The following is a 26,136-nucleotide window of genomic DNA, read 5'->3' as shown; positions in this document are numbered from 1 at the left end:
TCTGTTCTTAAAACCTTCCAGCAGTGGATATTCATAACCTCTACAGGCAGTCTTTCACCTGGCTTCAGAGGTGCAGAGTTTGAGATTCAAGGGCTCCTCCTTTCCCAGCGTCACAGGTCATGTTTTCTAGACTTGTACCATTCTCACTGCTTCCTCCTGAACGTTCCGATTAGTCCAAAACTTTTAAATGGGACACGTGCAACTCCAGCGTATCTTGCAAGAGGTAAGTACCAAGATGGCTTCATAAAACTTGGATGTGACAGTAATCCAGCCCTCTCCCTCCTTACCTGATAACATACTGTACTTTGTTCAGTGACCCTTCTGACCTTGGACTGTTAGTGGGCTCTGGGTACACGAGTTCTTTGCTGTGATGCATTAATTTTTCTCTGCGGATTTCAGGAAAAAAAAAACCCTACTGTCTGGCACTTCCTTCTGCTTCACCCCCTCCCCCCCCCCCCCCCCAGAAAAATGTCCTCTAACAAGGGTATTACTCATAAGCGAGCTGATACTTTGAGTACAGTGGTAATGACTGAAACTACGAATATAAATTTATTTCCCTTACGCATTTAAGAGCTTGGAACAAGCCACCAGTATGAAGAGGTCCTAGGTATCAGTAGAAACAAAACCCTGAGTGGGGTTCATCTCCCTTCCCTCCCCCGAGTCATTTAGACTCATTTTCCAATTGATCGAGTGAAATAAAGTTGCCTCATCCAAAACCAGGCAGCTAAAATAGGTCTGCTGAATCATGGTCTTTAAGGGTCTTTGGTAACTCAAGATTTCCTTTATTCATTTAGACTTTGCTCTCTCGCAACGTCCTTTGTTACTCAGGGAAGGACGACGGTACAGCCTGACACTCCGGTCTGCGCAGGAGCTCAGTGTTAGCTCGAGACCTCTCAGCAGCCTTCCAAAACCAGTGTTACATCTCCAGAGCAAGTAGCACAGGTGCCAAGAAAACTGCAGAGAAATGGAAGCTGAGCATCTACAAATCACCTCTCCTGTTTGCAAGGTTCTCAAAATTAGTTTGAATTTCCCCCCGCCCTCCCTCCCCTTGTAAAGCCATTGGAACAGCGGTTGAGGCTACTGACAAGCCAAGCTCTGCATTCGGTGCTCTCCTGGGGTAATTTGAGCATCACTTTTAAGTTTGCCTCTGTTCAGGCAACACATGAGTCCAACAAACAAACTTTCCCTCAGAGTTACTGCCCAGGAGGAGGAGGAGGTGAAGAGTCTGTCATGCCAGAACAGCCACATCGTTCATCTGCTTCCCTGTGGCTATAGGAATTGCTTTCCTTTGGCCGTAAAAATCCCAGTCAGTTCTCTGCTTCCCTCCTTTTCACTTCAGGACACCATTTTTATATTTGTCTGTTCATCATCAGTGACTTGGGGCACTTTAAAAAAAAAAAATGCAGTTAAAAGAGCCATGTGAAAAATCAATCTCGCCCCAACAGCACATTCTGCTCAAGGCATTTCATACTTAAACCCCCATCTCCAGGTTAGCTGTGCTGCTGCCTACCCCAGTACTTTGTCCCAGCACGCAGACTGCACGGGCAGGGTGGCTGTCTCTCCTTGTTATTTTCTTCATGCTCGGTTTGTCTGGCAGGCAATTCTCTTGGTATAGCACAAGAATTACTTGTTAGCCTAGAAACAGGAGGTTGTTAGCTGCCTTCCGCTTTCTGATGATTTCTGCAGGAACTGGTACATTCGCATGGGGGGAAAAGAAAGAAAAAGTTTAAAACGCCACTTGTCATCAGATTAAGTGCTCTTTCTTTCTGAGCAATACGGGAATGGCAGGGGATTACGGTAATGGCAAGGATACTGCCTGCTACATCAGCAGAGCAGTAAAGTTACTGCTGCTCCTTGACAGTGTGGAGCTGAGCACTGCAACTGGGGAGGGATCGATCCCTTGAGGGATGCTGGAGTCGAGCCCCTCACGAGCATTGGGATACAGGGAATCGGTGCAACCAGGAGCTGCCAAGACACTAGTGGGGGAATAAAGGGAGGAAAGCAATGGATTTCCAGGCACAGAGTCCCATCTCTGCATGAAGAGAGGAGCCTGCTGTGTTGTGCTGTGAATCTCCTTTCCAGATGCTCAGAGGAGCTGTGCTGCCTTCTAGAGACTGAAGAGGTGAGTGTGGATTGGGGCAGGCACAAGGGTCTAGGGTATGCTCTTCCCCAAACGATCTGTCTCCACGAGTTGAGTATTATCTGGTCGGGTTTGAGAATGAATATCTGTCAGTCCTTTCTGCTGCATCTCCCTGACTTACTGGGAAGTTTTCCTGCATGCGCTTAAAAATCAAGTTGGATAAATTCTAAATTTTCTAGTCCACCATCAACCCTATAATGACCACAGTTATAATGGTTAGAGATGCTCAATGCTACAGTCACTTTTGATTGATGTGCTTAGTAAAATCTGTCCTTTTATTTCTTGGAATTATTCTTCAACTTGTTCCCTCTCACGGGAAAGAAAATATAAGATCCAATTTCATTTCACTGCACAGAAGGCCAATTCCCACAGCGCAATACCTTTTCATCTGCCCTCCCCCATCATCCCTGCTTGTGAACTGGGAATTTTGGGGGTTCAGAGTTTTAAATGCCTCTGCTGTGGGAAATTGCAGTTTTGAGATTCAGCTATGTGACAGTTGGTGCTGCTTAGTGTTTGTGTAAAGTGCAATCTGAGGAACTCTTCTGAAAGACCTAATATTAGGACATTTAGAGTCTTACCTCATCTCAGATTTAACAGGAGTAGTCTTAGTGGTGCTTTTCCACAGGTCTGATCAATATTTTGGATGGGAACACTATATCCACATCTAGGTGCTGTGAAAGGCTTTTCAGCCCACACTTGTAGCTTTCCCCTTCGTGCCCCCGGTGTCTCAGTTCCCAGGCTTATCCTCACTTTTCCATCTGATGTACCTTTTCTCCATATTTAGTCAGCTAAGCCTGAGCTTGGCTTCCAGATACTCCAAAATGTTGTGTCACTCAGTAGGAAACTTGTTCCTTGCAACATCTTCTGCTTGGCAGGAATTGCTTTTCCCTATAGATTTCTAAAATGGGCAGTTTAGCTGGACTAACAAGCAGATCAGTGGGTGAAGGAGTCACTTAATAAAGACATCTTAGACTAAAGTCTGGACTTATAAATCTGCCTCACAGTTTGTAGTCCTGAATTGTGTCCTGCAGGTTTCCGTCTCACCTAGCACTGGTCTCTGCAGGTGAACTGATAATTAAGATTGATTGCTATCCCCAAAGGACAATGGACTGCTGCTGAGAACACGGTCAGAAAATTCAAGCAACAAAATCTGCGTTGGTCTCTTTGTTGTTGTTAAACAATACTGGGCTGAAAAAGGTTGGTTCCACTGGCTGGAGCCAGCCTGAGGAAGGCTCCCTAAAATAGCCTCCCGCTCTATTCTTATATGGGAACCATAGCAGTAAGTGAACGTTGCTTCTGGGAATGATATTGTTTGTGTCTTTGTCTCCTTCAGGGGGGTGATGATCTGCAAAGAGTACAACAGCGTGCATCGTTGACATGGCAAACTTCGCTCTCCCCTTCAGCGCAAGCCAGAAGCTGATGTAAGTGAACTTTAATTCGCAGTCCAGGAGCTCAAGTGACAACTGCTCCACAGCATGGAGAAGCTTTGATTGACACTTCAGACCCTGAAGATGGGTAGTGGCAGGTAACTCCAATGACATTATTGAGCAGACACAGCAGGAGCCTCCACCTTGCCAGGTTTCTAAGCCAGTTGTAGGGCAGAAAGAATCAGGACTAACACAAAGTAATTAAAAGCATCAGTGATTTCCTCTTGGGAGAAACTTAAAGTTGAGACCCTTTGGAATATTTGTTACTTAAATATTGAATCTTCCCCAAAAGGCAGAAATGATTTTAACCTGCGATTCCAACCTTTCTCCTCATTTAATCCTGGAAAGTAAGACAAGTAGCCTCTGTTTTGCGTAGCCTCACTTTTGCACCCCAAGAAAAATGCAAAAGGAGTTAAATTTGACTTGGAAGTGCTGGCTATGAACAGTGCAAAAATGGTAAAAACTTAGGGAGAAAGGCAGATTTTCTAATATGTTTCTGGATCCTTCTCATTGTTCCTGGTGCTGCACGTCTAAGATGTTCTTAAAAACCCTTTTCCTCAGCAAAGCTAGGCACATGTTGCCTGTAGGACCTTCTGAGAACTGATCTCATCACTCTTTCTACCTGAAAAGGGAGTGAAGTACAAGAGCCTCGCATGAACATTACCAGCCACTCACCATGGCTTTCCTCCCTGGAAACTCCTCCGACTGCTCCAACTGCACCAACTCTGTGGGGCCTGTGAACATTTCAAAGGCCATTTTACTAGGTGTTATTCTAGGAGGGCTGATAGTTTTTGGGGTTTTGGGTAATATTCTGGTTATCCTCTCAGTAGCCTGCCACAGACATCTTCAGAGTGTTACCCACTATTATATCATTAACCTGGCTGTAGCTGACCTCCTCTTGACTTCCACTGTCCTGCCCTTCTCAGCTACTATGGAGATTTTGGGCTACTGGGCCTTTGGGAGAATCTTCTGCAACATCTGGGCAGCCGTCGATGTCCTCTGCTGCACTGCTTCCATTATGAGCCTCTGCATCATCTCGATAGACAGATACATCGGGGTGAGCTACCCGCTGAGGTACCCAAGCATAGTGACAGAGAAGAGAGGGCTCCTGGCGTTACTGTGCGTTTGGGCGTTGTCTCTGGTGATATCGATCGGACCGCTTTTTGGCTGGAAGGAACCGGCGCCAGAAGATGAGACCATCTGTCAAATCACCGAGGAGCCCGGCTACGTCTTGTTCTCTGCTCTGGGCTCCTTCTACCTCCCCCTGACGATTATCTTGGTGATGTATTGCCGGGTGTACGTAGTGGCCAAAAGGGAAAACAAAGGTCTGACGTCTGGTCTGAAGACAGAGAGGTCTCGTTCCGAAGAAGTGACCCTACGGATCCATCGTAAGAACGCTCCTGAAGCAAGGGGATCAGCATCCAACCCCAAGAGCAAGCATCATTTCTCGGTGCGTCTCCTCAAGTTCTCCAGGGAAAAGAAAGCCGCCAAGACCCTGGGAATAGTTGTGGGATGCTTCGTTCTCTGCTGGCTTCCTTTTTTTGTAGTAATGCCTCTTGGTAAGTAAAGCAAAACCCCTTACGTTTTACAGCACCTTCCCTGGAGGGAGGGCCATGTTTGCGCCTGTGTACAATAATGCTGATCGAAAAAGCTCCGAGGGAACAATTTTCTATTGCAAAGCTGTCAAAATCAAAACATTCACCGTCACAAAGCAGTGAATGTAAAAAATGAAAGTCTCAAATGAAACAAAACGTCTCTGGTGATGAGAAGCATAACATTCTGAAAATAATGGAAAGGATTTAGTACTCCTTTTTCCATACAGAAAATACTTTCAGTCTTTCAGAACTAGGACTGTTATTTCTGACCAACTCTGGTATAGGAACAATATCTTTAGATGTGTGTCTTTATACCTAAGTTTGCAGCCAGTTCTTCAGGTGATATAAATAGGTAAAAGGTCAAGATATAAATGCATTCGGGGTCAAAGTAGCTGTTCACAGACTTGGGGCCAGATCTCCTGCAGTGCTCAGCACCTAATACTTCCCACTTCAAAGAAAAAAAAATAAATCAGCTTCCTATCAGGAAATTCACACTATGAGATACCATACTCCAAATTAAATGAATGTATTTTTTAATTTATCGTCTGACCAGTCAGAAGACAGCAGTGAGGATCCTACAAACTAATTTTATACTTCTCTGGCTTGCATCTATTGTGGAACCCCACTGAGCCCACTGGCCAAACACTGGTTTCAACCATCATGCTGAATATGAATATTTATTCACCAGTTGTAATTCTAAAGGGGAGGAAAGTCAGGGATTTGTTCTGCTTTGATATCACTGAAATATAAAGTAGTAATTAGAATTTTAATTAAACCTTGCTCAGTCACCTTTGATGCGATTTCAGGATTTAGAAGCAGAATACTAATTTCATACCTGTATCTGAGTGTGATGTATGTTGCTCCGCAGCAGCTGTACTAAATATTAGGTTTTGAAACATGGAACCTTAAATCTGTGATTTGCTCAATTTCAGTAGCTTTTCTTAAATACTGAATCTTCCCAAAAAGGCAGAAATGAAATGGAAAGGGTTTATGCTATACAGGAAAAATAAACTAAGATTGTGTTCAAGTTTGAGCTATTAACAGAACAATGTGTACAATTAAGAAAAAGAAAAAACAGCCTTACCTAAACATGAAAAGAAAGGTTTGGAGATTTTCTTTTAATTATTTTTTTTTTTAAAAAAACTATATAAAAAGCTGTTCTTTTTCAGTTAAACTCTACTGCATTTACCAAGATTACCAGGCTGCTTCACAAAAACCTGTTGCTAATGTTGCCATGTGAAGAACCCCAAAATACAGAATCTTTTCTGTTGGTCAATACTGGGAATTGCTAGAGTAAAAGATGTAGATGTTTCATAATGAGGAGCCCTGAAAGGCCTCTGGCTCGTGCTGTCCAGGATGTCAGCATGTTGGAATGTTGGTTGCAAGAAGCCTGAAACATACCCAAAAAGGGTTTGCGAGAACATATTAAACACTTCTTTTTATCTGCAAATGTGGCTGCCCACACAGAGCTGCTGTTAATTAATTTGCTTTGGATTTAAGAAATTTTCTGGACTCAAGAGGGACTTTGCATCTTTCTTTGATCCCTTATAAGGAAACTTTCTTGAGGTTAGTTTCCTTATCTTCATGGGCTTACTACATTATTTTTAAAGCATATAGTAAGTCTTTCAAAACCTGTTTGCTACTTTTGTTTAAAGACAAAAAACTATTAAACAGACAAGTTGCACAAAAAACATATCTTCAAAAAAACCCAAAGGAGCACATCTTGAGGCAGGCTGTCCCACCCGGAGATGTGTGCATATGGCACTCTACATCTATTCTCTGCAGAACACTTTCCAGAAGACAGGAACCGCTTTCAGATCTATTCTGCAGACAGGTGAAGGTAGGCATAGGAAGGCAAAGTGACCCAGCCAGGATCACGCAGCAAATTAAAGGCAGAAGTCAGACTTTTCAGATGTGCAGAATACTCCGTCGCTGAAACCGTTGGCAACTGTGCAGTTCACAACACAGCCAGCGGGGCAACAAGAACCTTATTGTGCAAAAGACCAGCTCTGCAGCTTTGTGGCCATGGGACAGACCTATAACACCTCCCATCAGCCAGGCTGCCCTCAGTGAGGTTTCCCCATGAGAGAGACATTCTTAAACGCTTCACAAACCACCTCAGACAACTGGCAGGTGCTGACCACCCTATGCAGCAGAAGTTGCCAAAACATAAGTTTATTTTACTGTCATCTACAGCATCTTCAAGATCCCACATCTATTAACATCAACTCTACCAGCCAAGAACCACTTTAAAACAAGAAACACCAGGCTTGTTAAAACTTACGACAAATGGGGGTAGAAACTTTTGGGGTGTAGGTATGGGAAGTGCAAGAGCGATAGGATATCAGGAGGGAGATAAAGGCACGACAACTGTATCAGTAGATGCTGCTGAAAAAAACTGGACAAACAGTTTGAGTATCCCTGCCATAAGACAATATCTTAATTGAAATTGGTGTATAAAGTTGCCATTTGCAATCTGTTTAAGTAATGTCTTTCTTACCTTCTTAGATGGATGGAGTTTCATTCCAGGCAAATGGTCTGTGCCAAGGCTTTCAGTCCAATACACCTTCTTCTCACTTGGCTTTGATGCTTGTGGAGTAAACCAGGGAATGATAATCCTGTTGCATGAAAAGACCTGAGGTTAAGATTTGTCCTTTTCTCTGTGTGCTGGAGTGCAAACCCACCCTTCACAAAACTTCTGTAAAATAAGAGTGTCAAACTAGCCCATTTCCCCTGGAAGAGGTCAGGTTTTCATTTCTGCTCGCGCTTCCTCTCCTTCTTTAGAGGTGACCGGTGGATCTGCTCCTAGTCTCAAAGGTTTCCTGTAAAAGTTTCTTTAAACTCAACATGTCTTCACAAATTATGTAACAAAACCTTCCAAGTCAAAGCTCAAGTGCGTCCCAACTGGATCTACAGTCTTTTTATTCACCTAATTAAATCTCAGTTCCTTACTAGACAAGTAGCTTTCCTAGTGCAATGAGAGGTTCTTTCCTAGGATAGTTTAGGGAAGGTTTAGACTGACCGAAACGCGGGATAAGAGGAAGCAATCAGCACCTAAGAGCCAGCAAGAACTGTGAAGTCTTTTGTCTATGTCCATTAGGCTCTATACAAGACACCTATTCTTAGTGAGCTCAAATTCTGTCTCTGCTTCACAGTAGTGGAAGTCTGACAGCGTAAAATGCTTTTTATTCTGCAAACCTTCCCTTGAATTTTTATTACCCCAAAAAAAGCTGTAAACCCATTGCTGAATTAACTTTACTGGGGGAATTCTGCACAGACACTTTCCTGTAAATGTCATTGCCTAAGAGCAATCGTGTCCAACACTTTAGCCCCAGCATTAGGTTGTAAAGAAAGAATTATGTCCACGTACATCCACAGCTGTCTGCAATTGCTTCCCAAGCAGAAGATTTTTCAGATATGTCCACCAAACTCTCCTAATTCTACACTAAGCATCCACCTTTCTATATACAGGGACAAGTATACGGGGGATATATGCAAGAGAAGAAAGTGTTAATCTTCTGAATAGATTACTTGGCTGTTGAGGAGCTCTGAATACTTTCACTGGCTGCCACTTGTGTAGTACAGGCTGGTGTTTGCTCCAAGTGGACTACAAGAGCATCCTACCTCGTCCATGCAGACTATTATTCAGCCCTTCAGAGAAGGTAGCTGGAAAGGATGTTTCCACGTGCAGTTCAGGGCTATTGCTCTCACTTACCATCTTCTACACCTGTTGCATCATTTTCTTAATCTTTTATTTCTCTTCTGCAACACTTAATCACCATGTTCCAGACTGCTAGCCACTTATAAGTGACTTGAGCTTCTCCATCTAACATCCCCTCATGTTAATTTACACAGCAAGAATAGCTTTAAAGGCTTTTTAGTGCTGGCTTTCACATTTTGGTTACCCCGTGCTTGGCTCCTTTCTCAAAATATAACTGCTGTAAAGCACTCCATTCAAATAGGTAGGAGTGCAAGCCAGGTGTCACGAACAGGAGATTACGTCCCATGCACTCCTTTACAAGAACAAGAATACACAGCTTTACTGAAGGGAATTAAGACCTATGATCTAGCTAGGAGAACTAGCAGGTGATCAAGCTGAATTTTCATTTTCTACATTAGTCAAAACCTTCTTATCACCAAGTTTCTTTTTTTCAAGTGCACTATAAAGTGAAGCGCTGCTTCTCTTCTCAAGGCTCTTTAGGATCTTCTTTGGCATGTTGCCAAAGTTCTTTAAGATCTTGGGGGGGGGGGAATGCCCTAAAGTAAGCAAGATTTTTTTTATTTTTTTTTTTCAAATTGGAGCAACCATATTCTCTTAGGCACCAGCTAATAGGGACTACTTGAAGCTGAACAAGAAACCTGAGAAGAGGTTCCTAGAGGAACTTGAACATCAAGGAGCAGCAGGAAAGAGCAGGGCTGCTCCAGGAGGGAGAACAACCCAGGAACAGAGGGCGACAGCCGCGCAGGCAGGAGCCGTGCCCTCCCCAAAAGTGTGCCCTCACCGTACCTGAGCAGAAGCAGGCAGCGGTGGCATCTACGATGGGTTCAGCTCACACTCCAGTAATGGCCCAACAAACACAAAACAAGAAGACAGAGCAAAAAAAGAACAAGCCTGAGCCTGTTTGTGTCACTCAAAGAGGGCTAAAGAGAAGAGCCTGACCTTATATGCAGCTCCTAGGCCAGTGGGCAGAGAATTTGTGGGTGAGGCCACAGATGAGACTTATCTAGGCAATTAGGGCTTGTTGGGCCCCAGCACTCTGCAATAACAGCCTGCCACGCAGCAGGTTTCTTCCTTTTGTGGTTTTTGTTGCAATTGCTAGAAAGAAATATACAGAGCAAGAAGAGTCCAGAATTTCAGTGCACGCCTGTAGTCATGTAAGCTCATCCTCAACATCACCTTGGAAAGTGGTGCCAACTGACAGGGCAGACCTTCTCCTGTAGCTGGAAGACACTTAATGGGTTGCTCTGGCAATTTTTCAGATTTATTTTCAACAACATAGGTGACAGTGTTTGGAGGTTGTTTTGAGGTGAAACGTGCCCAAAACTGATGGAAAAAAGAAAAAGCGCTTGGATATTACAAAAATGATCCTAAACTGGGATTAATGGTTCATCTTAAACTCACAGAAGCCAATAAACTCGCAGAGCTTTGTTTGTTGTCCACTTTCTGTGACAAGCGAGCTTAAATCTATCTGGTTGCAGATGTTGTGTTCAGAAGCAGAAAGAAGGAAAAAGGGAAAGTCTGAGCCAGGATGTCACAGGGGAAAAAACAATCCAGACTACTAAACTGGGCAAGGAGAGGAAGGCTTTTAGCATTTGTCAATCATTCTCATGATGAAGAGAGCAGAAAAGAGGATACGCTGGAGGGTATTTATATTTGTAGTAGAGTACTAAATTAGTCTTGTGAGCTGACACAAACACTGTCAAGGGAATCCTCTAATCCTGTCTACGTGCCTGTCTGCAGCTGGTTTCTAATTACTATTTTCTGTTTGGGTGTTTTTTTAAGTGGAGTCAAAGAGAATGACTCTCTACTTTCATTAGAGGTAAACCAGAAAAATAAAATGCATTTTTCTACCTCTACCATTGATGCAATTTCTCAGGAGGTCACAAGGTGAGGAGTAGGAACGTGCACCGATGCCTGGAGGTTGGTGGATTTATCCCTGTATTTTCCTGGGAGGTTTGCATTTGTTGTCTGTATCTTCACTTATTATATGTTTTAATGAGGTGGCTGATTTAACTATCGCACCTTGCTTGGGCTCCAGAGGTCTGAGTTCATACCCAGTCTACTCAGCTGGAAGTGGGAAACTTATTTTTGGAAGTCAAAGATGGCCAGACATGACAGACAAGATGCAGTTGTTTGTATGTTATCAGATCCAGAAATTCATCTACCTTAATCACGCTGCTAAGGCACGATTGACCTGTCCTCCTCTACGTTGCAATGCTGGGACGACACAAAGCTTCCATTTTGTCTATTAGGGTACAGTATTTCCCAAAGGCTGTGCTTCAGGGACCCATCTGATCTTTGGTACCAGTGAAAAACCTATCAGGTATAGCTTTATGGCCTCTTGCTCTTTTCATGATCATCTGAGTCTCGATTCAATGTGTTCTCCTGGCAGAACGTGTTCAGATCAACTCCCACAGTTTCTGCATAAGCCACCCTGGGTCCTGCCCACTTACCGTCAAAGTAATTGGGCTTTGGACCATGTTCCTTTGTCACTGTGAGCCAGAATATGACAGAGTTGGATCAGGGAAGTAAAGGCAGGGTCTCTGCTTCACCCATGCCTTGTCACAGCAGGAGTTCAAAGACCTGCTACTGTCTTGAAGTTTATACCCTGCGGTCCACTCTGTTCCCTACCTACTGACTCCTTCAGACAGGAGGGTTCTAATGAGCAAAATCTGGGAACACCGTTTCAGAGGAACACAAAGGCTCCAACTGCTGTGAGATTCTGAGAGCAGTTTAAATATGTTTTTTAGGGTCTTTTGGGGCCATAAAAAGGCAGTGCTTGTGATTCATCCATCCCCCATAGTTTAAGCAGCCGTACAACGGGATCTGCCGCAGCGTGAGATTCGGCAGTGAGCTGGGATCCCTCAGTAACAGGTTAACTGTGGGCGCTGAACAGAAAGTCACCAATTTCCTGCAGAATTGAGACAATTTTCATTGACGATACTGAAGCAATGGGTAGTATTGTGTTATCCTGTGAAGGCAGTGTTAAAGAGAAGGTGTTGACGTGATGGGAGGGTAAATAAGTTTCCTGATGGGGAAAATAAGGAAGAGAAAGCAAAAGTTTTCCTGGGAAGCAGAACTGTGTAGAATTGCACCAGCCTTCCAGGGAATCACTATACTGGTGGTATTTTCCCGTACAGAAGGTAAATAGCTTAACTCCTTGGTATGAATCACCTCTTTTCTTCTTTAGAATTGGATAGATGGTCTCAGAGTAGTAAATATAAGCACAGGATCCTCTGTCCCTCCTACCCCTTTACTTCGAGGGCAGAGAGTAAGGCAAGCAGCCCATGCACTCCCTTGACATCGTCATGGCTGGGTTGTCCAAATATTCAGAGAAACAAGGATCTGAATCCTTTTTCTTTTCATTGTTCAGCTGATAATAACATAATAAAATAAAATGAATAAAAGCTGTGACAACCTAACCCTCAACATAGTTTTCATACCAGAAAATTCTGAACTTCAGCCGTGGAGGAAATATTCAGAGCTAGATTCCCCACATTAGTATTTCAGTGTGTTCCCTCAGTGGCAGAAAGGGGGAAAGAAACCAAAGAACCAGAAGCCCCAGCTCATTCTCTGGAGCACAGGTCAGGGAGAAGAAGGGTATTTACACTCCTTGAGTCATGGAGCACAAGTCCGTGTGTGTGTGTGAAGCCATTGAATGGGGAGAAAATAAGCCACAAAAATAAACAGCCAAGATATTTCCTTGGCAAGGTTGGGTTTTTTTGCTAATCACAAGGGGCGTTTTTCATAAACACAGGCTGGGAAGGCTTTCTTGGTCTAGGTTGATAATTCGGCTACACTGAAGCCAATGGCAAAGATCCCACTGCCATCCCTGTGGCCAACATTTCTCCACCGTTACCGAGTCCCGAAACGTTGTGTCCCACTGACTCATAACACAGCAAAGCAGCGGAAGGAATTAGCGATATTAATAGCCATTTAAACTGAAAACAAGGGAGACAAAGCGGAGTCAGTTGTGCTATGTTTTGTGATTCACATCTACGGCGATCCTGCATGCGCTACCTGTCAGCGGAGGTTTGTCCTTGTCTTCAAAATATTCCCGCTTTGTGTAGTCACCACTTTCAAGTCCCTGGAGTAAATGAACCAAGAGTGTAATTTTTCACTCACTCCCAAATGTCATGGTGCAATTTAGGATCTTAGTGATTGAAAGGAGATGAGTGATTCTCCCACCCCACCCAGCAAATGTCAGGATTTGTCTTCAATTTGGATACATAAGGGAGAGTACTCAGCTTCTGCTGAAGAAGGTAATTCCTGCATTGCTAATGCCAAGGATTCCAAAATCACGACTGACAACTGCGTAGTGACAAACTCGTGAGACAGGCTGAGATAGACTCATCTTTTCAAACTATTCCCTGAACCACCCGCTTGGGGGGGGGGGGGGGGGGTAATTTTTAAAGGAAAGCTAAGATTTTGTTGTAAGTGCATGACTCCGGAGCGAGGGCTTTGGGACGAATATCAAATATCTTAAAAATGTGAGCAACAAGATCCAGAATCATTCCACTGCAGTAACAGCACAGGAGCTGGAATTTCAATGACAATGAAATTGATTTGTAAAACAATGTGATTATTTGGGTTTACATGGCTAACAAAACCTCAGTTTACCTTCCCATGGTTTTTTATCGGCTTTCTAAATCTGCAGCTGCCCACAGCGAATCTGGAAATAGTTGCTTGCTGGGATGTTTGCTCTTTGCCAGAAATATCATCCATCGTAAGTGGGTACAATATGAAACAGAGCATAAATTAGGCCTGAAAAAATCCAAATAATAAGAGCACTGTTCCCAGACTGACCGATTCCTATTGCCTGTCCTTTCCACCCTCACCTGCGTCCAAACGCCCGCACCCTCCTGGTGCCCCAGAGATCTGAACTCAGGCCCTTGTGAAGAGAAACAAACTCTCGCTCCTCCTTCTACCTGTGTTTGTTATGGGTCAGGGATACCTAGGCACCAAGTTACTCTCATTTCCCCCCTGAATCAGCCACAATATTCCAGGCCCTGGGACAGGCAGAGCTGTAAACGTGCAAGACTTGCCAGATGAAGGCTTTCACCCTTCCTCACGTCTGCGAACCGCAGTTCTGCATTTGTTGCGTTAATTTGATTGCACAAAACCCAGAAGCGTTTTCTACTGTTCAAGGGTTCTTCGATCCCATTTTTTGTTCCCACAGAAAATACTTTCCATAAGGGAGCAGCAGGGTAAGACGTGCTGGGAGAGCATATATGTCCAGAGTGCAGCTGTTGCATGTCTGCAGCAATACATATACATATATATAAATACACTTTCCAGAAGGTGGTTTGACCCAAGATGCAGTGTGGAATGCCAGTCTTATGGAATAAAGTTCAGTGCTAACATTGAGCTTGGGAACACAAGATGTAACACATTTATCAATGTTTGTAGAGCAGATTGCCTCATGAGAGATCTGAGGTGCTCCTGGTACAGAGTTAATCTGTGTGGGGACATCAGTGCTCCTCTGCGCTTCATCCTCCGGGTCTTTAGGGCAATTGCTCTGGAATAGCCGCTGACCTCTAACTTGACCCCTTAGGCAGATCCCAGGACCTGAGTTTTAAGCTTAGCCTCCTTGTAAACCAGACCCCTCTCCCTGTTCCCGGTTTGCTGGGAGTACAGAGGCGTATTTCCTCTACGCCAGAGGCAAGAGACGCTAGGATTTTCGTTTGACTTCTGGGCAAGGTTTAAAAGGGGTACTTCTCCTCATTCCCTAGGACGCCTTAAGCCCTGAGAACAAAACACTAACAAATACAGTTTGGTTTGCTGCCCACAAGGTGCACAGGCACCGCTGTCGTCTCCCGAGTAGAGTCTGCAGCTGCTGCCTTCCAGGTACCGCAGGCAGCTACTCATCGCGAGCTCCGAATACACGGGCATCCCTGCTTTGCAGGTTATTGCTGGTCTCGCATCACACGTGGGTACAGCCCCGATCTCACCCGTGCACCAGTGTCACCATACAGCCCCGCCTGCCTGTTCCTGTGCTCGGACTCAATCACCAGATTTGTACCATACAACATAAAAAGGGGGAAACAGTGGCCAACCTAAACAGAGCTGCAAGATTTAGTAGCGGGAGATGGATTTGAACACCGCTGTGGGTCTACAGGTCACGAAAATGTATGAGATCTTATTCCCATGGTGCTGACAGAGACAATACAGGGTAAACAAATAACACAAGCTTCCGTTGTCTGGCAGCTTCTAAATCCCTCTTTGCTGCCCATCAGTGAAGCGATGCGCAACATCAGTACTGGTTTTTAAACAACCTATAATCAAGCAGCTCTCTAACTTCTGACAAATGACAAAGTCAAATTACATCTTTGTGACTGAATTGGCACTTACTCACCAGGAGGTACATGGAAAACTTCTCTCTCAGATCTGGAGAAACTTTGAGTTGACAAACAGGGAAATAAATGATGAGGGAAGGGAACGCAGTCCTGACATTTCAGGGGTGAGTGATGAAATACTTAATGGCGAAGGATCTCAGGAGGCTAATAGTACATTTTATTTTATTTAATTTTCTTATAACAAGCAATTGAATTGTGCTACTGACACTTGAGAGTCCTCAACCTTTTGAAAACAAAGCAGGAATTCAAACGTTGTTTAGTCAGTCTACGATTCAAAGGCATTAAAAGATCAGTTAATTTTTCTTTACTGTTCCTCCAGCACAGACTGCTGTTCACATAAGATGAAGCCCCTCAACTGTAATCAGTTTTGCAACTATTTACCATTTTATTCCTGACAGGGTCCTGGGGAAGAATTTAAGGCCTGGGAATAGGATAGAGAATTAGTTTTAAAAAAGAAAACTTCTCACTTCTCGACTGCTGCTCACTGTCCAGCTCTATTAGAGGATACCTGGATGGCAGCGCTCTGTTAATCTACACCTAGCCTAGAGTGTATTGGGGGAATTGGAAAAGCTTGCTCTGGCGAATTAAGTGCTATAATAATTCTTTTTTCTCAGTCCTGGCTGCTAGTAGGCAAGTGCCCAAACCCGAGCGGACACTCATTGGCAGCTAATTGCCGAGTGGTCAAGGATTGACTGGACATGGGCTCTGAACTGCTCGCCCCACTTCCACCTGGGTTCTGTCCTGCCTCGCCGCTACGTAGAAAACAGTCCGTCTTATAATGTATACCTTAGAGAAGAGAGAATTCATCGCTCCGGCTCCGTTGTTTAATCTCACGGTTAATTAAGGTCCTTGTTTAAAAAAAACCCACAAAACCTATGTTTTATTTCTACTTTGAACTCGTCTGACTTGAGCTGCCAGCCACTGCCCGTTTCAGTGTTTCAGCACACTGAACAAAACACTTATCCCCGGGCTTAGCAGCACTGTTTGAAAATGACTCCTGCTTGCTACCAGATACATCAACCACTGATATTAATCGTGACAGCAACATCACTGAATATTAAAGGCCTGGAAGAGAAGAATACATTCTTAGTATTCTGTGGGGAGGAACACGATTCCTCACGGACTTGGAGAATGTGCAATTTTTCCCCTTTTGCCAGATACTCAGGTAGCCAACAGAAAAGATTAGGGCAAGTTTCTGAACTACAGAGCTAACCAGGTGTCTGCAATAGAAGGGCATTGCTTTCTGCGGCCCTTTGCATCGGACATCACGCTTCTATAGAGGCACTAAGCAAATGCTGACATGTCAATAGCTCCTCACAGCAGTCCTGCAACACACAGAAGGATTTTGCTCATTAGACACAGAAGATGCAGGAGGTGAAATATTTTTTTGCACGCTACACAATAATTCAGTGCCTCAAAGTTTAAACATGCTGATCTTGATTTATATTGCTCTGGAAGTTGAATAAGCTGTCAGCATAAGTAAGAAAAGGGTCCAAATTATTTCTACTTTGATTTTACATCTAGCTCTGTTACATATTGGGTGCATTGACCCAATGGTCAGTTCCAAACTCAGGTCTTTCAAGATGCTGCTGACAATATTTCTCCCTATTGACTTTTGTACTGTTTCATTCACAGGGCAACACGCAGTTATAGGAGCCTGGAGACAGAGCTTTAGCCAGTCTAAACTTATGAAACGTCACTGACTGGCACAACCAAGCGCACAGCAGAGCAAAGCTACTGTCCTAAAGCCCGAGTTGTGTCCACCACTGGAAAGAAAGTGTTAAAGACAGCGTGTGATGGGGTCTACAGACAGCAACGTTTGTATGCTGTTAAAGATACTCCATTTTGTTTTCCCTGTGTGTTGTTCCAAGGCAATAAGTCTCTACGCCGATGAACCAAAAAAGGTTACATTAATAAATTAGCATGCAGATCCCCACCCCAAAAAAAGAGCAAGAGACAGGCTCTGACACTGGCTATTTTCTATTTTTAACAGACTTTGGCAAGGCACTAGCATTCCATTTAGAGTGAGCCAGAAGTTGCAGCAAACAGGAATTGTTATTGTTTACCCATTTTTACACTCAGCCTCACACAGCTGATTCCCTAAACCGAGATTCGGTTCACCTTTTGTCTTAACACCAAACGGGAAAGCGGTAGATATGGTGCAATTAAATGAGGAGATAAAAGAAAAAATTGAGCATGATTTGGGCATTTAGAAGCCTTTCATTATTTTTCATCTGCCAATGACTTCAGCCAGAAGGTTCTTGCAGAACGTTATTTAGTTGTTTTTCACTGAAGGGAAGCAGCATTAATTTGCTGAGAAAAATTCTAGGTCGCAGATATGCCTGCTCGCTCATGCTTAACTGCAAAACAGCATTTGCTTTCTTTAGCACAACATTTTTGGTCTTAAATCTGGTTGAGAGTGAAACTGCTCTACCTAGCTAGCTTGGAGCAGCGCCGAAGCAAGCACGGAGGCAACGAGAGCCATGCTCGGTGCCCGGGTTGTAACCGGGGTTGGAATCGGAGGTTCAGCGGCTCCAACACGAAGAGCAAAGCTCCTGCGGCGTGTTCTGCGCTGCCGTTGGGTGTCCCGGCTCGGCCTCACCTCTCTGCTGCTCCGCCGTACGCCAGACGGCCCGGATCTTAGGGGACCTCTCCCACATCAGATGGCCCAGACCTCTCCCAAATCGGAGGGAACTGGAAGGCTCCTCACCCTGCCACGTCTCCCATTTCTCCCCCGGCAGCGGCGCGTCCTCCGCGCCCGCCGGCTCCTCTCAGAGGGTGGGAGCTGGTGCCACGGCGAGAAGGCATCGCTTCGCATTTCACAGCAGAGCTGGCGTTCAGCAGAACGAGCAGGTCGTTAATCACGCCGCGCTGATTGTGTCTCTGGTTCGGGCAGTATTTTGACACCTTCTCACACCGGCAAAACCACCCTCAGAATTCCTCTCCGGCTTTTGCCGCTTGAAAGCATTTGCTGCACTTGCTGTAGCTTTGTTTGACAAAGATGGGAAGAAAAAAAGATTCAAACCAAAGTTCAGCAACTCTCAGAATTAAATTAGAACACCCTCTGATTGCATTATTAGCTTTTCCTGAGTCAGGGGAGGTCCAACAAACAGATCGATCCCTGTAAAGCTTAGGAGCTGCTTAGAGACGTAGTTGAACTGCAGAGGCTGACGAATGCATCCATGCCTAAATCTTCCACAGTATTTTTTTCAACGTGCACAAGCTTACAATGTGTCCGGGGGGAAGCAGGAAGACAAGCATTTGTCAGTGTTGAAAGATCTGTTTATTATAAACTTGACTATAAAGTCCAAAAGAAGCCAATTATGTTTCCTGAGAAATTATTTTTCTTCCTGTGCCCAAACTAATTACTGACATTGGTATGATAGAACCACTTTTTCCCCCTTTCTTTTAAAGGAGGCAAGAAACAGCCTTTCGCCTTGACAACATATGGCAAACATTTTTCTCTTTCTCTGGCTCTACATTCATTTTACAAAATTGGTCTTAGAAGCGCTGTTATCACTTATTCCCACCCCCGCATCACACAGAGTTTAGTTTTCTGCTTCACTCACGTTCAGACAATATTGGGTTTACTCCTAAGCAAAGAGAAGTACCAAATAGGAGAATTACGGGATCTTGTTACAATGGCCATTTTCCAGTGTCATTCAAGAAAAGCAACAAGTTTCTAAACAATTCTCCATAAGCAGCATTGTGGACTCTTTGATATCTTTAAATATGTCTCTATAGCTTTATAATAACATCTCCCCATGAGTAAATGTCTTAAGCATTTACTGACATCCTATTCAAATCATTTAAAGTTAAAAACTTGCTTGTACAAGCAGTAAGTAGCTCAAGTTGTAGTTAAACAAAAAAACCAACGCTTTGGCATTAGGAAAAATGTTGTCAAGATTTTAAATCAGCAGATAACTCATAATTAAATCCTATGTTATCGTATATCATTATCTATTTTTTAAAAAACGATATTGGCAATGCTATTTAATATTCAATTCACATGGTCACTTCTAGCTGGCTGTTGTTGTGCCAAGACAGTGAGGACTAACGAATGCACAGTTTATGATTCTGTCACTGATACGCTGAATAAGCTTTGTCAAAAGATTCCAAATTTTCTGAATGTTATCCTGCCTTCTATAGGATAAAAAGTCCCATAGTCCTTTCCTTACTAAGGAGCCATCTAAGTTCTTGCCCTTGTAATCATCTCCGAGAGGTAATCTTGCAAGTATTTATGGTGCCTTTATATGAATATATCATGGCTGCCCATGAGACACTCTCCAGTGTGCCTTGAAGTAGGAAGGAACCTTTCCTTTAACTTCTCTGAATTTTAGATGCATTCTATGAGACAGAAAAATGTGGATAGTTAGTTTTTCTGAAGGTTTCAGGGGAAAATGAGTACCCAATACTTTGTCATTTTGAAGACTTTTAGCTGGAAGGCAGTCAAGTCAGTAATCCTACTTTTCACTTACTCTGACTTCTGAAATGGTGTGATTGTCTTGCCATTTGAAACCCCTTTTGATGACCTCCTAGATATGACTGTTATTTGGCTAGCTAATCTTGAATTAGAAGTCCCGGAGTAAGCAATTTTCCTCTATTACTTGATATCCATCCTCCTGCTTGCCTCTCTGGCTGTAAATGGGAATACAACGCTTGTATAATAAAGCAGGTGTCTTGAATTGATTTCTGATAGAACATCCATGTAATTGTATGACACCATATATTCTGAAAGACTTGTTCCTGCAGGAATTGGGCTTCGAGTCATAAATTTTCCAAGACAGAACAGAATCTTATTTATTTTTTCCAGTGTTTCAGTTTCTTTGGTTACCTGTAATTTCTCACTGCCTCTGCCTTAACACTCTGTGTATTTTCTATTTTAGGCTCTTTCTTTCCTGCAATCAAACCCCCGGACACACTTTTTAAAATAACGTTTTGGCTTGGATATTTAAACAGCTGCATCAACCCCATAATCTATCCGTGCTCAAGTCAAGAGTTTAAGAAAGCATTCCAAAACGTCCTGAGAGTCCAGTGCCTCCCAAGGAAGCAAGCAGCAAAGAAGCAATCCCCAAGTTTCAACCTCAACCATCCCACTAGCCAAAGCATGGAGAGCGGCAAAGGTGTAGTCCGTATCCCTGTTGGTTCGGGAGAAACCTTTTATAAGATTTCCAAGTCGGATGGGGTCTGCGAATGGAAGTTATTCTCCGCTGTGCAAAGCATGCCTGCAAAAAATGCAGTTTCTAAAGACTGTACTGCTGCCAAAGCGAAAAGTAAAGGTTTCCTCCAGGAATGCTGCTGTGCAGGCACTTCGGGGAACCTCGCCCATGAAAACTGTAAAGTGCCAACCATTAAAATACACACCATCTCCCTCAGTGAAAACGGGGAGGACGTCTAAAGGACTGAATGTGCCTAGCAGCACAGGCTGGCAAACTCGTGGCTCTGCTAATGGGATGTTGCTCTTTTTATCGGGAAGTAGAAGTAGATGCTCCAACAGTTGGAAGGATCCAGGCGAAACAAACAGCATACTGTAAATCCGGGCCATATCTTTTGAGGAGTGATGTCTTTGAGTGCTGGTAGCCTGAACGAGGCCCCTTAAAGACAGTGAATGGCTTCAGTGGATGGTGAGCACCCTACGGTCTTCTGAGCGACTGGCCTCTGCGAGTCATTTGCCTGACGTTTAAAGGCTTTCTTTTTCACTGTATTCCCCTGTTTCAAATTTCCTACTGCTCTGATTTAGGTGCAATGGGGGAGAAGGAGCAAACTACAAAGACCCCGTGCTGATTTCAGCATGGATACTTTCAGACAGCTCCACATTTAGAGCCATTTTGTGATTCTGCCCCACCCCCTCACCCCCACCCCAAAAAAAAAAAAAAAGCTAAACCTCGTTTCAACAGCCAGGAGAGCTGAGGTTGGGAGGCTCAGGTCTTGGGACAGTGTTTACAGATCTCTGCTTACTTTTCATTAAGGGGCTGTGGACAAGAACATTTTCCTACCATGTCTTGCCTCTTTTGTTCATGTCCAGGTCCTGGCTTGGTGAGGTCCTGCACGTCTTGTTGAAGAGACCAGGCAGCTCTTTGGATTTGCATCTTCAGCTGGGCAGCCTCATTGGTCCTCATCCCTGGGCTGCACCAGATGGGGAATTGGTCTTCTCTAATGCCCACAAAGCTGCTTGTCCTCAACCTGTCTGGAAAAGCAGTCACTTCAGCTCGCAGGGCACAGCAAAATCACTCTCTTGGCTCTTGCCCTGCTTGGAATCGCTCTAAGTTTCCCTTTGTGCTGTGGATTTCAGTAAACTCCATTGCCAAGGGAAACTTGATCCAAGTGGCTGCACTCCACCCAGTTTCAGAGACCAACCAGAACTCTTCTTTTTTGTACAAACAACCTCCCAAATCTACAAACAAAACCAAATGACAATTTGCATGCATCCTAGGTTTGTTTGGAAGGTGCCTGTGCTTTGATGCAGGTCTAGTAAAATTCAAAACTAGGTAAGTCATCAAATAAGGCTCAGAGAAGTTATTTTCACCCATCCATTTGTTTTCATTGTTCTGAGTCCAGCAGGGATCTGCTTGAAGACTCAGTAACTCCTTGCTCAGGTGCTTGCTAGTCAGATCAGTGCCACAGTCACTGGAAACGCTGCAGACATTTTGCTGTCTCCCTGCCTGGTGTTATGCTACATTCCTTTTCTAACTCCTTCAAAACCAAGTGCGCTAAGCTTTCTATGAGATCCTGGGTACCCTGGAGTCAGGAACTTTACCCTCGTTCTGAGCAGTGGGAGTTTAGCATGTTAAATGGCTTAAGGACGTACATCCCCATGAGAAAGGGCCATCCTTTGGGAATTTGGGAGAAAAGCATTTGGAAGCATGTTATATTTTAATATAGCTAATCCAAATAAATAAATAAATGAGCTGTTCAGCATCTGGAAGAAATAGTGGGAGGAATTCTCTGTACAATATTAGAAATAAGCAGCTTTTGACATAACTCCTCCTGAGCCTGCCAAGTAAGAACGCAGCTTCTTGAAACAACACATAAGCCTTTACTCATAGCTCAATGTCAGCTCCCGTGCTGAATATCTACTGGCTTGAAAAGGGAAAGGGCTTAAGATAAGGTTAGCTTTTACAGGATAGGACCTTGAAAGGACACCTTGATATTACTGATGAGGAATCTTGTTTATTCATCTCTCATTCAGTATTAAGTCCCCAATGCCAAGAGAATTTCAGTCTTTGGAGTCTTTCATTTACACACCAATGAGATTATGGCTTTAAACCGAAAGAGGGGAGATTGAGGTTAGAAGAAGGAAGAAGTTCTTCCCGGTGAGGGTGGTGAGGCCCCGGAACAGGTTGCCCAGGGAGGTTGTGGCTGCCCCGTCCCTGGCAGTGTCCAAGGCCAGGTCGGATGGGGCTTGGAGCAACCTGGGCTGGTGGAAGGGGTCCCTGCCCACGGCAGGGGGGTGGAACTAGATGGTCTTTAAGGTCCCTTCCAACCCAAACCATTCTGTGATTCTCTGAATTTGGAAGCACAGTGTTTTTCAGACCATTAAGGTTTTATTGTGTTTGGTGGGCCAGTGAATGGCACTGTCTACCTCTTCTTATATTTGGAAAGTGAAATATCTAACTTAGCTGATTAGCTGAAGGAAACAGTTATTTGTTCTCCCACATGAATGCTGCATAAGAAAGATACAGGACGTTCCAAACAGGTTAAAATTAGAGAAGAACTCAAATCAAATCACTGCACCCAAACCCTTATTTATTTCCAAAAACATGCACTCATGGACAGCAAATCTGTAGCATTATCCCATTTTTAGTTTAAATAGGAAAACCACCCCACCCTTAAAGCTTTTCTTAGGGTTTTTTAATAAAGTCTAGAATTTGAAACTAGACCTGTTGAAATACTATGAAAAAAATATTCTCATGGTACTTCAAGCCAAGAGCAGAAGCAGAAAAGCTGGAAATCTCATAAGAAAGTCACATGAGACTTGTGGCCAAGGTTTTCAGTCTCACAGGGTTCAAATACGTGGGACGTTTACTTGAACAAAACCAGAAGTCTGAATCATTTTGAAAAACACCCATTAAATTGAACAAGACTAGCAAGATTTGAAATCTTCACCACACAGACTTGCTGCCCAACTCTATCTATATACTTATTTCATAACCTGAACCAATAAGGGCATTTGTGCCATCTCTCCTTTGGAGCTGGGACATTTACACAGGGTCTCGCCGGTAATTTTAGATTTGTTGAGGTTTCATGGTGTCAGGCAAGGGGTTGTTGTGGAGCTACACATAGGCTGACACAAATGGATTAGTCATTAAATTCCAGAGCAGTTCTGAAGTAGCAATATAATCTGAATCTGTAAAATGAGGATAAATAAGTCACCGTGCTGGTGGCAACGTCTGGATAGACAAGCACTGATAGTCACCTTCGTGGCACAGCGCTCCTGCTTGTGAGAGGGAAAGGTTAGAATAATGAAGTGTTGTGGTCTCATCTTCACCCTTTTTTTCTGTCATCAAACAGATGCTAAAGGACCTCTCTCTGTCCAGTGACTCTGGAAAGCACTTGGACCTCAGCATCAGGCGAGCTTGGTCCCAGCCACACCTCTGCTGCTGTCACATTTGCCAGCAAAAACAAATACATAATTTGTTTGGCTTACTCGGAGAATTTCTGCATGAAAACTGCCCTGTTCCCTTGTTGCAAGCAGGGTCATAGGCACTTGGCATCTTGATGGACATTTGGACTGACAAGTCCCAAAAACCATAGAAGGAGCTCTAGGAAGAAGAATTAAAAAAAAAAAAAAAGGAGTGCAGATTTAAGCAGCCCACATTTTTCTGTTATTTAAAGTGAACTTGGCAGTGGTACAACAGCTGCAGCCACAGAGGCTGAATGTATCTGTCTATCTAAAAAGCACTAGCAGAACAAGAGATTTCCCAGTGGCTTGCCATCGATCATCATCACATATAAAATCTTTCTAGGATCAGGACTCTGTTGTGTGAAGTACCGTAAGAGCACAGAGCAGAGAGCAGAAGGTGGTCAGATGGGAAGTAAGAATGCAGTGGAGTGCCATGGTTTTTCTCCTCAAAGCCACATCCAATGGACCACACTGACTTGTCAATTGATATGTCCTGACTGAAATCTTTGAGGGACGCATATGACATCCCACTGTCCTCTCTTTTCAGTATTTTCTGTTGAGAATGACAGCCAAGATTTCCATCTTTAGTGGAGCAGATAGTTTCTGCTGCAAAGAACTGAGAGCTGGAGCATCATATAGATGACTTTTAATTCACACAGGTTGAGGCTAGGCAGATAACCAATCTCTCTTCCTCACAGGGCAGGGAAAGTTCAATATTCCAGTTTCCACAGTTAATGTTCATTCAGATTTACTGTCTTATGGTTTGGGGGCTTCATGTACTCTGCAAGATTATTCAAATCCCAGATACTTAAGATCTGCCCACTATTTGAATAAATGTGTCGTCTTTTTTTTTTTTTTTTTTTTTTTTTTTTTTTTTTTTTTTTTTTTTAATTCTCCCCTGCCAAGTCCAAGGATAAATTATGTACTGTGTAAAAGAACATTTTCCTTTGCCGGGCTTTAATGTCTTGAAAATCCATGGCATTGAAAAGAGGAAAGATTAAGCTGGGAATATTTCTTGCTTTTCTACTCATCAGAGTGAGCAAATGGGTTTCACAAAGCTTCTTCAGTCTTAGTTGCAAAATTTCCCTGCCTGACTTCTTCAATTTTCTGAAAGGTAACAGTTACAGACTGGAGTGTCGTATACTGATTGAAGTCAGTTTAAAAAGATCTTACTGCTTTACTGAAGTGGAAGTTGCTCAGCTCTAGGTATGACTGTTGGCCACGTGTTAAGTAACGCTCGTGTTTGATTGGGTTTTTATTAGGAACTCCATTTTCAGATAAAGCTACTGAGGCACAGAGTGACTCAGTGATTTGCTCAAGGAAGATTTCAGCTGTCCCATGTTGAATCCATGCTTGGTAATTAACTCTGTGTCCTACTCAGAGACACCTTTATCCTCTTTCCTCTCTTAACATTGTTTGGATAAGCAAGACAACGCTGAAAACCAACTCAATGGGACACGCCGTTGACACCAATTATTTCTGGATGATTGCTTCGGGCAACAGCGCCAAGGAGAATAAGCCAGTTGGTCTTTGAGACGTTGCACTAAGCTCGAGGCGTATTGGGGGCCTGCCCCACGCAGTGTCATCATTTGCCAAAAGGAAAAGGTATCTAATAGCTCACGAGAGAACTGTTGTAACGAGGCAGCTTCGTGTCCCTGCAGTCCTCGTACGCCTCTTCTGCGCAAGAGCCTTTAAGTCTCGCTAGTGTATCAGCCTTTCAGTTGTTTCCCAAGAAGCCCAAGAGTCAAGTAGCACTTTCTATGAATGAATCTATCCAATATTTATTCTGTTTCTTGTCTAATTATAATGAGACTCACAGGGAGAAGGTTAGACTGTCTGGACAGACTAATCCGGTCTTTTCCTGTCAGCGCACACAAGTAAACTAAACCTTCTCCATCTGTAAAAGGGAGCTAATCCATAATCAACTACTTTTTGAAGGTATTCCCAAGCAGATTGTTTAATATATGACAGTATTATGAAAATCCAAGGCGCTACAGAGATAGCTTGTGGTACATTAAAATAAAGATCTTCCACCTAGCTTGATAAATGTAATTGAATCACTTATTTCCCAGGAGGAGATTAAGCATTTGTATTAGGGATTCGAGTAAAATGTCATGCCTTCTACGCAGAGCGTGCTGCATATTTCTCATACTGACAGAGAAGGAGAAAAATAGCAAGCATGAGCTAAGGGCAAATGAATTGCTAAGAGGAGAGATCTGTATTGCAAGCAACTATCACGTAAGAAATAATGCATCTTTTAGTTCCACAACACAC

The 26,136-nt window shown here is 43.6% G+C and overlaps 1 protein-coding gene across 1 annotated transcript; it reads left to right on the top strand.

The window, feature by feature from the left end:
• The first annotated feature begins 4,243 nt into the window (after positions 1-4,243).
• On the top strand, positions 4,244-20,637 carry ADRA1A (adrenoceptor alpha 1A). Its single transcript, XM_049830922.1, has 2 exons — positions 4,244-5,126; positions 20,126-20,637. Exons 1-2 carry the CDS (start codon positions 4,244-4,246, stop codon positions 20,635-20,637), a joined length of 1,395 nt encoding a protein of 464 aa, XP_049686879.1.
• Positions 20,638-26,136: the final 5,499 nt, after the last annotated feature.

Source organism: Accipiter gentilis, chromosome 28, assembly GCF_929443795.1.
Source record: "Accipiter gentilis chromosome 28, bAccGen1.1, whole genome shotgun sequence".
Lineage (NCBI taxonomy): Eukaryota > Metazoa > Chordata > Aves > Accipitriformes > Accipitridae > Astur > Astur gentilis.
The sequence above is the reverse complement of the archived record's forward strand: the minus strand, read 5'-3'. Positions and strand labels throughout refer to the sequence as shown.

Coding starts and splice junctions, on each gene's coding strand:
- ADRA1A (XM_049830922.1), top strand. CDS start 4,244: ATGGCTTTCCTCCCTGGAAACTCCTCCGACTGCTCCAACTGCACCAAC. Junction 5,127..20,125: donor TTTTGTAGTAATGCCTCTTG/GTAAGTAAAGCA, acceptor TTTCTATTTTAG/GCTCTTTCTTTCCTGCAATC.